Source organism: Alligator sinensis, unplaced genomic scaffold (assembly GCF_000455745.1).
Source record: "Alligator sinensis unplaced genomic scaffold, ASM45574v1 scaffold1581_1, whole genome shotgun sequence".
Classification (NCBI taxonomy): Eukaryota; Metazoa; Chordata; order Crocodylia; family Alligatoridae; genus Alligator; species Alligator sinensis.
This window is the reverse complement of record NW_005842641.1, coordinates 126,818-139,377: the sequence shown is the minus strand read 5'-3', so window position 1 is coordinate 139,377 and position 12,560 is coordinate 126,818. Positions and strand designations below refer to the sequence as shown.

At 48.5% G+C, this 12,560-nt stretch overlaps 1 protein-coding gene across 1 annotated transcript in view; it reads right to left on the bottom strand.

The window, feature by feature from the left end:
- Positions 1–196, bottom strand: part of LOC112551876 — a 2,731-nt gene extending 2,535 nt beyond the window's left edge. Inside the window, exon 1 of the mRNA XM_025215331.1 lies at positions 56–196. Coding sequence (XP_025071116.1) covers positions 56–196 — 141 coding nt within the window. The remainder of the gene's footprint in view (positions 1–55) is intronic.
- Positions 197–12,560: the final 12,364 nt, after the last annotated feature.

Below are 12,560 nucleotides of genomic sequence, written 5' to 3'. Positions count from 1 at the left end.
CCCATGATACCCTCATACCTTGTTGCAAAACCCCAAGGTATTGCTGGCCCCTTACCCACACTGGGCAGTCTCTCAGCTGTCTCTCCCTGCCGCCCGGACTAGAGCAGCTGGTCAGAAATGGGAGAGAGATGGGAGCAAGTAACCAAGTGCTGAGACCACAAGACCCTGGGAACCCGAGCTCTTCCCTATGTATCATCACTCTAGATCTATTACTTATTCTATTTACTCTATTCTAGTCTATCTAGCTATGCTTAACTCCTCCTTCTACCTGCTCTCCTATTTACTATCTACTCTAGTACCTCTAAATTCTCTACAACTCTCTACTAGCTACTTTCTCTATATCTGCTGTTTCTAATCTATCTAATCTAATCTCCTAACTCTAACTCTTTCCAACAAACAAAACCTCTCCCTACACCTTAGGTGAGTCTTTTGGGTTGCGCCAAGACTGACCAGAAAGCACCGGGGGCTAGGACTTATTCCCTGCTCATCCCTGGTCTCCACGGCAATGGAATGACATGGGAGCTACATCACAAAGCAGCTTGTGTCAAGCCCTGTACATGGCAGTTGGGCAGGGACCCTGGGCTACATCCTGCCTCCCCTTTTCCCCCCAACTACAAAAGGCCTCTCACTGGGCCTCAAGTGTCCAAGCACGATCAGATTCAGCCCTAAACCATTAACACCAAGTGGGTCTTTCTCCTCTCCATGGGGAGACACTGGCTGAAGGCTCAGATGGGCGCAAGGAGCCATGGACATGGTGTTTCAGGGTCTGCAGCAGTCTGGGGTGGGACCCCACACAGATCAGAGAGTCCTAGCAGAGCCGGGCTGGCATGGCCCTCAGGAGGGCCCGTCTAACCCAGCCCCCGCTCAGGGCAGGATCAGTCCTGTCTGAACCCCCCTAGATAAAGCTATGGAGGAGCTGGTTGAAACATGCCCATCAGCCCCCCAGGCAGATAGAAGACAGCTGCCCCACAGCAAAGGAGGCCAACCCCCTTCCTGTGCTGAACTGACCTGGGGGGCCCTGCACCTCCTGTCACAGGGGCATTACCTGCTGCCCCAGGCACCTCTCGCCAGCAGGGCTCTGTCAGTCACCTTGCAGCAAGTCCCCAATGGGCACAATGAGCATGATCAGGAAGAGCAGGGCCCCCAAGATGGAGCCCACGATGACTCCCACCCACACTGCACCTGCAGACAAGGAGCTCACCTGTTACCTCCTCTCATGGGCTATGTAGGGAGCATGTGGATGCCCGCCCAGGCACCCTACAGTGCCCTGTCTTCTGAGCCCATACACACCCTGGCACAGGGCAGGACTCACATCACCCAACCCAGAGACCCCCTGCTCCAGGTGGAGTGCGCCCTCCTGGGCAGCCCATGGACTGAACCCATCTGGATTAACCCTGGGACTACCTTTGGTCGCAGCCTTCAGCATGGGACAGAGCATGCAGGGAGCCCATCCCTGTCCCCGGCTGGGGGGATGTGGACTTTGTGACAGCTGGTCATGGGACTCAGGCCCCATGTAGGGGTGGCAGGGAGGAGGCATCTTCCTTGCCCTCAGTGAGAAATGCTGTGCTGAGCTCAGGGTCTGGCCCCTCTGTGCCTTGCTCAGGGGCTGCTGGGTTATTGCATGCCCTCAGGCTCTGTGGCACCTGGTCCCTTCTGCTTCCAGCCCAGTCTGGCATCAGCTCTCCTTCAAGAGGCTCCCACCAGATGCTTGGCACAGGTGTCAGTGCAGTCCTGTTCTGGCTCAGAGCCCCAATACGGCCTCCTGATCCTGGCACCCCCACACTTCACCCACACAGTTGGCCACATGGCATCCGTAGGTTCCTGCTTGCTGCTGTGTCTGGTCTGGATTTACAGGTCCCTCAGGGCATGCCCTGCCCAGGAGAGACATGGCCCGAGTGCAGCTCCCAGCATCTCTCATGGCCAGGGCTTCAGCTTCCCTGTCCCCTGGGAAATCCCTGAGCCCCTGGAGCTCCTGGAGGAGCCCCTGGTACTGCTAGCCCCACCCCCAATTCACATGTTGCTTCACTCAGAGCCAGCTCCTCTGGCCAGACTGGAGCTGAGGTCTGGGGCACTTGTGTGCCTGGTGCAGCCAAGGGAATGCTCCCAGCTCAGCACAGGGAGCACTCCCACCTCCACCACCCATGGCCTCAGGCCACCTGTCCCCCAAGCGCTCAGCCGGGAGCGCCTGACTCTCAGGGCCCTGCACTGCTCCCCCTGTCCTGTGCCCAGGGGCAGGCCCCCACAGCACAGTCCTCCTCCACTCTGGTAGGAGAGGGGAGCAAAACCGCTGCCCCAGCAGTAGCACTTCAGGATGCTGCTGCTGCCCTTGGCCTGCTCCTGCTCTGTCCAGCACTGCGGGGTGGCCAGTTTCTGTTCAGGGCAGAAACAGGCCGTGTCAGCCTAGGGAGTCCAGCTGGGCTCAGAGACAGACAGACCCAGATTTGCAGACGGACAGGCAAAGCATGTGCTGGGGGGTAGGCTTCCCTCAAATGTCCAGCAGGGATTAGGGGTAGTGGGGTCAGCTGACTTTCAGGTGGGGCCAGTTCGGGTAGGTGGCCATGTTTAACACTTGAGTGTGCACCAGCTTGATGGAGGTGCTGTGCCGGCTCAGGTCCTTCTGCATGAACATTATGCTGTGCCGCAGGCCCAGGGTGCCCATGTAGCTCACCTGTTGGTGGCGGTAGGTCAGGAACTGCAGGGAAGAGCTGCTGCCCTCAGTGACAGTGGGAAGGGACACCCAGGGACTGGATGCAGCCCTCCTGGGAGACGCAGCCCTGGAGCAGGAGAACTAGGCCTGTGGCGCACAGGCTGCTGGGAGCTGCTGGGGGCTTGGCCCCTTAGCCAAGTACAGCACCTGCTGGCCCCTCACACTGATCTGCATGGGTGCTGCCAGGGCTGGCAGAGGGACAGACCACTGCCATACTGGGCAGGACAAATGAACCCAGGCAGCCTATGTGAGTCATGACAGGAGCCTGCTGGTGCCTCAGGTGCAAACCTCTGCCCTGCCCTGGTCAGGAGGTTCCCAGCCCCAGGAGCTCTGGCAGTGCTCAGCTGGTGCCCAATGTGGTGGTAGGCCCTGCCCATGGCACATGGGAACAGCAGGTGTTCCAGGCCCTGCCTGGGTCGGATAGGCTCAGATCTGCACTCAGCCGGGAAGCGGCTTAGAGCCATGTGCCAAAGCAGCTCCCCTTCAGCCTGTCAGCCCAATCCAGCTTCACCGGTCAGTCAGACCTGTTTCCTCACTTTGGGGCTGGCAAGAGGCTTTCCATAAAGGGCCTACCTGTCATGAGACACAGGAGCAGGAACAGGAGCTGGACATTGGTCACCTGGCTGTGATCCCACAGCCTCTCTTGGGACAGCCGGGGTCCGAGCCAGAGCCGGGCAGGGCAAGTGGAGATGGCTCACCCCAGGCAAGGCAGCTCTCAAGTGCTGAGCTGGGCATTCCTCCCAGGCAGCAGATGCCTGTGGGGTGAGGGGGGTGGTGGTGAGAGAGCGGCCCCCAGCCATGAGCAAGGGCCAAGCCTCTGCCCCCCACCCCAGTAATTAGGCACTGGCTCAGCCTCAGTGTAGGGCCTCCCTCCCCTGCTCGCATTATGCCTACCTCATGGCACTGGATGGGATGGGGTGGGAAGGAGGGCACAGAGAAGTTGGGGGCCAGGGCACCTCTGTATATTGATTTTCAGTGGCCACTGGTGGAGGCCACAATGCACCATCCTGCAGCCCAGGTGAGCCCCAATGCCAGGGTGAGGGGTCAGCCTGTCTTTCGTGCCCACAGGCCCCCACCTGCACCAGGGCTTAGCACCTTGCACTAAGCCTTGCGGGGTGGGAGCTGTAGCTGTGTGCCCCCTTGCCCTGGAAGCAGGGGCTGTAGCTGGCTTGGGGCTCCATGGGACTCTTCCTTGTTGCTGGTGCAGGGCCTGATGGGAGACAGCACGGCTCTGGCTGGGATCTGTGGGGTGAGGCGGGACCAGGATGACAGCACTATGTGGGGCTCACCGTTGCATTCACTGATAAGGCCTGGAGGCGCTGGGTTGTGGGCAGGGTACTGCTCTGGTCTCGTGGCTGCCCTCTCTCCTCACGAAGGCCCAGGGCACTGTGCTTGTACATGAACAGCGCAGAGCCAGCCTAACAGTGGCCACAGCCCAGTGTAGTTGCCTGCTGGTTAGTCCCCCTGACAATCTCACAGTACGACAAGCTGGTGCTGCTGGAGCCCTGAGTGCATCCACTCACCCCATGCAGGAACCCAGGCCCCCCGTGGCCAGGGGGGTGCAGGGCTTGGCCAGACCCAAGGCTGAGTGGGCTACAACACAAATCCTACTGATCTGAGCTTCATGGTCACTCCCTTGTCTGCCTGGATTTTCAGGCAGCTGAAGATGCTCTCCCAAGGAAAAGCCCCAGAGGGCAGAGCCCCAGCCCTATGCCATGATATTCAAAGCACTTGAGAACTGTTTTCTAACACAGGGATACAGTACCTAAATCTGCAAGTACAGAGGTATCCCCAGAAATATCAGCCATTGCCCACTGCAACATTGATTGAGAAAATGCAAAAACTAGGGAACTTCGCTTGGATCACAACCTCATCCTCTGATATTGTAGAAAGCAATTAGATTTTTATAAGGAGGGAGGAGCTGGAGAGCAGGAGACAGTCCATAACTGAAAACTGCTGATGTAGTGTTACCTGAATCTGAAGATACAGGAGAACAAACTTGCTCTAAGAAGAATCCCTGTTCATCTTACAAGTTTCAGGATACTAATTACTATTTCCTTGCTGACTAGTTTAGCAGAAGTATGTTTGTTACAGGACTGTGGGCAGAGTATCTACAACTTCTTCCTCCCCCAAACTTTTGTTTTCAGTAAGAAATTCATATCACACTTAAGCAATGCTATTTTATACTTCAAAATTTTATTTAAATCAATCTTTGAAAATATCATAGTCTAAGATTTTTAAAAATTGCAAATAATAAACAACATTGTTCACACAGATCAACTCAACCTCAATCCAAAACACAAACACAGCTTTTGCTACTAGTTTGCTCCCAGAAGGAGGTACATTCAATAATGTGGATTATTTATTATTGGCTGCATAGGACTGGCTGATAATGACATTTTGGGATCGATCCCGCTCCCTTTGAAGTCAACAGGAGCAGGTTAGGGTAGTCTTCTCAGCCCAGTGCAAAGGCTGCAGCATAACCATTCCATTAAAAGAGTGGCTTTTTGGAACAATGTTTTTGTTCTAGGATTAACTTCGCTGTCATTACATGCAAAATTAATGATTTAATTAATAATTAAATTATTATTTAGTGAGAGTTCTGCTTGAAATTCTGTGGGAGTCTGCTTGAGTAAGGACTGCAGAATCAGAGCCTAAAAATAAAAAGGCATCAAATATGTCCTCAGTCAGGCACTCTTTGTTGTAAGGCATATATTAAATGCATCAAAGTGGTATTCCCCATGTAGGGAATGGACATACAATTTGCAGAGGAAAAATACATTTTCGATTTTGAGTTTCTTTGTAAATTTATAAATTTCTAGTGCAAAAGCCAGGTCTACATGCTGCAGACAATTTTGCCTGTGTTCCTTGGACACTGTTCGCCTTTTCTTTGTGAGGTGTATTTACATAATCAAATTATAGTATTAAGTGCTTTGTAGTTTTCTTCTTCCCAAATCCCTTTGTTGAACCTGAATAATAATATTTTTTCAAACAAATGAACTATTTGGAAAGGAAAACTAAAGTAGAAAGTTTCAGCCAGAAATTCTAGTGCAGTAGTAATCATTTAATAAAATTAAGTGCTTTACTAAACATTTGCTGTATATTTTTCTGAAATATTTAAAATGCATTTAGAGAAATTAACCTTGTGAACAGTGAGGGTTCTTAAACCATCCGCTTTGTATTACAGCTGTTGACATTGGCTTCTTTAACATCCAGTGAACAAGAATAAATGCATAATAAACTTTACTTGAAAATAGGAAGATAAATAATTCCTCATTTAGGAAACGATTTGCTTGTTAACCCAGCTGTTTGGTTAGACATGTTCCTGCTTAATTGTCGCAGCATATTTGGGAGTATACTGGGCTCTACAAGCCTGCACTGGGAAGCTGCAGTCTTGGCTGATAATAGATTTGTAAGAGGACACAATGGAGATGCAGTATGCAAGTACTCAGACCACCAGGCTGGCAAGAAGCACTCCACAACCACTCTATCAGACTGCAGGCAGGTATATACAAGACAGACAGTTGGGGAGTGCAAGGAAATGGAACCTGGGGACAACCCACCACTGATGTGCTCATCAGTGCTGGCTACAGGCCTGTGTTTCTGTCACAGAGCTCTGCCTGCTAGGCCCATTTGACCTCAACCAACAGGGAGAGAGCAACTGAGGATGGCTGTAAAAATGCTATAGGTGGTGTGAGCACAACTGAGTTTGTGCCAAGTCTATGGAGTGTTACGGAATGCAGAGTGAAGTTAATGAGCACCACACACGGAAAGCAGAATGGAGGAAGGAGGGCCCCCATGATGCTAAATAGAAGTCAAGGTCACAAGCTGAAGCTCCATTTTCTCCTGGACAGCCTGAAAATAGGGACCCTGAAAGGGGAATTTTGTCTTGCAGTGGTGCTAAGGAATTAGACCTCTAGCACAGCCATCCTTGTACTCCCTCTCCTCCCCACCCCTCACCCCAAAAAGAGAAAGAATTTTAAGCAGAAACTGTAGTTCTTTTCCATCAAAATAATAGAAAGAAGAGGCCTCAGGCCAGCATACCTCTGAATGCAATGACAATAACCTGGCAGCTATAGGCCTAATGACTTTAATCCAGGGGATGACAATTATTTGGGCTGAAGGGCCACTTAAAGAGTTTTGATGAACTGTCACAGGCCAGGTCAGCACCTCTCCTGCTTCCAACAGCTCACAAAAATTCCCTAAGTGGCTATTCTCTGCCCTCAGCCAGGTGGCTGAAATGGGGCCATGGGTAGGAAGAGAGTGGAATCTGGGAGCAGGATGGGCAGGCAGGCCTAGGTCCTGGATCTTGGGGCAGTGACAGCATGGGGCTGGGGGCCAGGGAAGAGCTGTGATCCACACCCTGTACACCCTTGCCTGTGGAACTGGTGCCTGTTGCTCTGCCCCAGGCCCTAGCTCCACACTATCACCACCCTGTAATCCTGCCTCATAATCCCGGCTCCACCTGCCCATCCTGGATGCCTCTCCTTGCCTGCCTGCAGCACCATCCCATCTACCCAGCTGCACGGTCTGCCTGAATGGGTCCCACCCCAGCACTGGGTGCAGGGCAGATGGAGCGGGGTGCCCAGGCAGCGGGGCTGGAGGGAGCTGCTGCCACTGGGGTTGCCAGAAAGTGAGTTTGGCTGCTGTGCTGCCCCAGCCCTACTGCATGCCCAGGGCTGGCAGGACTGGCCACACACACCATGGCCCTGCAGGATTGAGACCCCCACCACAGGCCAGATGAAATCCCTTGGCGAGCCAGTTCTGGCCCGAGGGCCATATTTTGCCTATCCCTGCTCTAATCTCTTCATAACTATGAAAATTAACCCAGGAATCTTTTATTCTTGCTTAGTTTTCAACTTGGTTGATGCCATTTGGTGACAGCCTTTTAAAAAGTTACAGCTCAACTGGCAGCTGTAGGCCAGGCCTCTCAACCTGTTCACCTGCTCTTCAGCTGCTTTCCCAGCACTGACTGTTAGCGCCAGCTATTAAGTGTCCAATGGCCACTGACTGTTATGATCCGTTAGTGGTAAATTCTAAAAGAACAGGATTTCTCAGCTCCCTAATTGAACTACAGGTGTTTCTAGTGTAAGATAGGCAATTAGAAGACTGAAGCGGGAAAGAGAAATATTAATGCATATAATAAAAACACATTCAACTGGGCTATCTACAGCTATCACATTCACTTGCCAAGTAAAATCTATTAGCCTGATATGCTAAGGCACCTTAGATCCAGACAAATCCCTCCTGAAAATACCAGACAGGGCTGCAAGTACCCTCTGCACCCCTTCTCCTTGTCCAGCGCAGAAGGTATTGCTTTGTCTTTACAACTGGGAGTGTAAAGAGATATTGGAAGTGCTTCTTGAAAGTCAATGTCCAACACTGAGGTATTGCACAAACATAACACCGGGGCTGCACCCCTAGTAAAACTGATAGAAGAAACCTTTCCAAAGTAGGCAGAGCAAAGAGTCACAATTATAAAAAGGAGTGCTCTATCGAGATACATGTAGAGGAAGACATCTGGGAAGAGAGCTAGATTTAAATCTCAAGGTGGAAGGCAAAATAGCCAGTTTGCAAGTTCAAGTTGTTTTCTAGAGTTCTGATCCAAGCTCATTGTCTTGAGCTGCCATCATTCTTCTAGGTGCAGACTAATGTGCTTGACTGCCGTCCTTTGCAGGTCCAGCCAAGCTACTGGACTCTGTGGCTCTTAAATGCTGCAAGGCAGACTTCTACTGCTCACTTTGGATAGTAATTCTACAGTCTGCATTGATCTTGGTATCAGAAATATTTTACAAACCTACAGCTTGCCAGTGTTTCAATTCTCCCTTGTACTCCTAGTTACGGCTCCTTTGACAGCTCCCTCCAACCACCAAAAGAGAAGACTCTACTTATTTAGCATTTATTCATGTCACTGAGTTATAATTTGGCTAAGCTGTCCATAGGGAATCTTTCAATCTTTCCTTCCAAGCTAGTCCCTCTTGTCCTCTAAGTCACTTTGGAGGCTCAATACTCAGCATCCTGTGATTTGGCAGCAGCTTTCAGGTTCTGAAGTACTTACCCCAAATGCAAGCGCAGGAACTTCTGAATCTTCCACCAGGAGTCTTCCTGAGCATAAGCATGTGCTCTGCTCTCCCCACCACCAAGAACAGGCACCCTGAGGACACGATCTATGGCTATCAGGCAAAATGGGGTTGAGGGGGGATCGATTTGGTGGCCTGCTCCTGGATAACTCAAGAGTGTAAAGTTGTCTTTCCCATGTTGGCGTAGGCGCTCAATTGCCAGTTCAGCATATAATGAGCTCTTCCAGGTACGGTCAGCCTCTCCGACCACCAAGAGGAAATGACCCTCTGCTTTTTCTATGGGGATGCAGCAATGGGAATTGGCTGGATCCCTTGGGTCATCCAGTGCTTCAAAGATGTCAAACACACCATTCTCAGAAACAATGACCTTGCTCATGTCAAAGCGCAGTGCGGGCAGTGTCTTCTCACCATAATGAAGGTCAGTGACTGTGTGGAAGCTACAGCCAGAGATACAGACAGCAGCTACCACCTCTGGCAGGTAGGTGATCATGGAGAATGCCAATTCTGCCCCTTTCCCTGTTCCAATCACTCCGATTCCTGGCCCTTTCACCTTTAGACAAGGAGTACAGAGATGAAAGGAAAAAGAGTATGTATTAATAAGACTTGCCTTAAATTTCTTGGGAGTGTTTTCTTTCAAACATACTAGACAAATTGCCAATATCTGTTGGAAAGCTAGTCTGGACCCACGAACATGGGTCATGATATCCCATTTGTTCTGTGTTTTATTTTTCAAGAGAGTAAAAAATGTACCACCTCCAATCAAAAAGGTGCCACAGGCTCTTGCATTCCAAGCATTTAAAGTCCAGCCACTCAGACCCGACCCATGTAGCTACTGCATATTTTACTGCCTCTTTCAGAATATACAGAGGGAAATTTAAATATATTCTACTTGTTCAAGACCTACATAAGAAGGCTGCCCCAGCAGAAACACCTCTTTAAACCGACAGGGATTATTTAGTCCTGAACTTCCTTTTACTTGCAGGAACAGTCCTGGACACACACTGGAAGGGATCTGTTGAGTTCACTCTGCTGCTACTGAGACAATTATGTCATATAATTCCTTTTATAAACTAATGCAGGTCCAACAAAAAAAAGGAGTTGGGTTTTTTGTCTACACTACCCCCTTGAAAGCTTTTCCAGAACCTTACTACTTTAATGGTCAGAAACCTTTTGATTTCCAAATTAAGTTTATTCATTCTCAGAAGTCACTCAGTCCTACGCTTTCCTTCACTATTGGGACTCAAAGCATCTGCTGTTATCACTAGCAGATGGCTAACAGAAGCAGCCATTTCCTGGACTGCCAAGGCAATTTGAGTATTGTTTCTTCTTCCACCTAAACTGCCTTAATATAGCAATCCTTTTTTCCACTGTTCACAGCCAAAAGAACTGATCTACATGCATTTTTCTTATTACACTCACCTTTGGGTGGCGCTGCAGAAATCTAACTGCCTCCTCAAAGTATTGAAAGTTCAAATCTTTCATGACCCTGGGCAGATCTTCAAAGTCAAAATATGGCAGGGAAAGAGCAGCAAAGCCACGATTAGCTAGGAGACTAGCTCGGTACTCAGTCAACCCCCCTTCATCACCAAACATATCGATCACTCCTGGAAAGGGTCCATCCCCTACAAAAAAGATAACAAATGTTATCAAGCCAGAATACTAGAGAAATGCAAACTATAGTGGACATAGTAAGTTTTCTATCATTGTTAATAATTATTCTTTTCAAGGTAGAATATTGCTAGTGACAGCAGTATATTTTCCCTCTATAGCTATATGGAGTACCTGCCCAAACTAAGATCAGACCTCATCTACTGCTAAAACAAAGAAAACCTCAACCTACTTTTCAAATCCTTTGATCTGCCATTTTAAGGAAGCAGGTCATACTCTAAATCAACTCTCCTCAACCTTATGGCTTGCAGGAAATATGTAGCCACTGAGACATTCCAATATTGCTCTTAGCCACAGGAAATTCTGCTTTCCATGGATGTTTCTTTGGGTTCACGGGGAGAGCTGCGTACAATATTGCCACAGTCTATTTTTTTGCTCAGTATGGTTGCCCATGGGACAGTCAAAGCAATGTCATTTCAGAGTGGCATATATTTATTTTCCAGCAATGTTGCCAACACAGTAGATAGATATCCGCCTAGAGGGCTTAAGGACACTTCCTTCCTTCCTGTTTTGTGTCCTGGTGACAAGGTATTTAGCAGATTTTGCAGATTTGTGAAGAACACTGAAACAACCATATCTGTGCTTCTCAGAGATTTAATCTTGCAAGTTTGCTGATGGGCCATCAGATGTCACTGTTGATCCGCTCAAACCCCTGATCATTCCAACTATCCAGAGGCAAGGATTTTTTTGGCAATATCTTTTATTGGACCAACTGTATAGTTGGCAGAGTCATTAGACAAGCTTTCAGACACAAAACTGCCTCTCTTCGGGTCTGGGAAAGAAGCAGACACAGCTTGAGCTAAATAACAGACAGAAAAATAGCATGTGTATAATTTCACATTTAAGTGAAAACCCTTTGCTTAAAGGAATGGAGAAGGGCTGTAAAGTAGTAGCAAATATAGTGCAAAACAAAATGGCAGTGAGTAGTTAACCTAACTAGTGGAAGAGCAAAAGGCCATTTGAGAGGGAAAAGGGAATGGCCTCTCCAATATTTCTTGGACCATCAGGGCTATATCATCATTCCAACCCAGCTCAACTATCCGAACATTTGGGGGAAAGAGCATTCCAGGTTTTTGGGGTAAAGGCATATTAACTTTAGCAAGAGTTTAATACTGATTCTGATGGAAGAAAAGGCCTCTTGGCTTGTGATTTTGGAAACAGAAGCTTTGAACAAGATGTTTCAGACTGTGGAACAGGGAAGCCCCATTGCTTGAGAATATTTTTAATTAAGCAGAGCACTGGAAATACGCTGAAAGAGAGTGAACTAGCTGCGTTAATTGCTTTTCTTAATTTTTTATTTCTAGAATTCCAATAAATTGCAATGTTTCTCAGTTCTCAAGTTAAAGTTTGCAATTCCATTGGGGAATAGGAAGGGGGCAAAAACGTTAAACCTGAATACATTTTCTATTATAAAATGTCATGATTAAGTTTCATACTTTACTTAAACAAAAAATACAAGGCTTAAAAAAATACTCAGTTACTTATCACTGCTGAAACCAAAAACATTCAGGCAAGTGAAGGTGCTCAAATCATCAGCGTCTATAGAATTTAATATTTAGCTAAAAAAAAAAAAGTAAATTTCAAGTTCTTATGAAGATAACCTTCCAAATCTGCAGTCAAACCTGCCTCAATCTGTAGAAACAGGCACAGGCCAGCATCTCTCCTGTAATACACAGCATTGAATGAAACTGACTTGATGATTTTACTGCTATTGTGAACTCAACAAGTGGGTGGGAAAGACAAGAATTACATAAGCTTCACCCTGCTATGACTTGAGAAGTCCAGTGGCTCCAGTATATATGCTCCAAACAAGAAACACCTCTTATAGTACATATTTGGAAACATACTTCAGTCATTTCATTTTTATTTTGAGCAGTTTGCATTTCAGATTCTTGGCTTGATGTACAGACTCTTCATTTTCTTGCTGAAACCAAGAAATCTATGATGGAAACGTTGAAATTGAACAGTCCCCTAAGAAAATTACCATTGCTTATCCACCCTCTGGACTTCCCAGTAGGCTTGTAGCAGACTGGTTTGCAGAGGCTTGCCCCAGGCTGCGCACCTCAGGCTGTAGCCCGCTCCTGGCTGGCAGGGACTACAGCCCA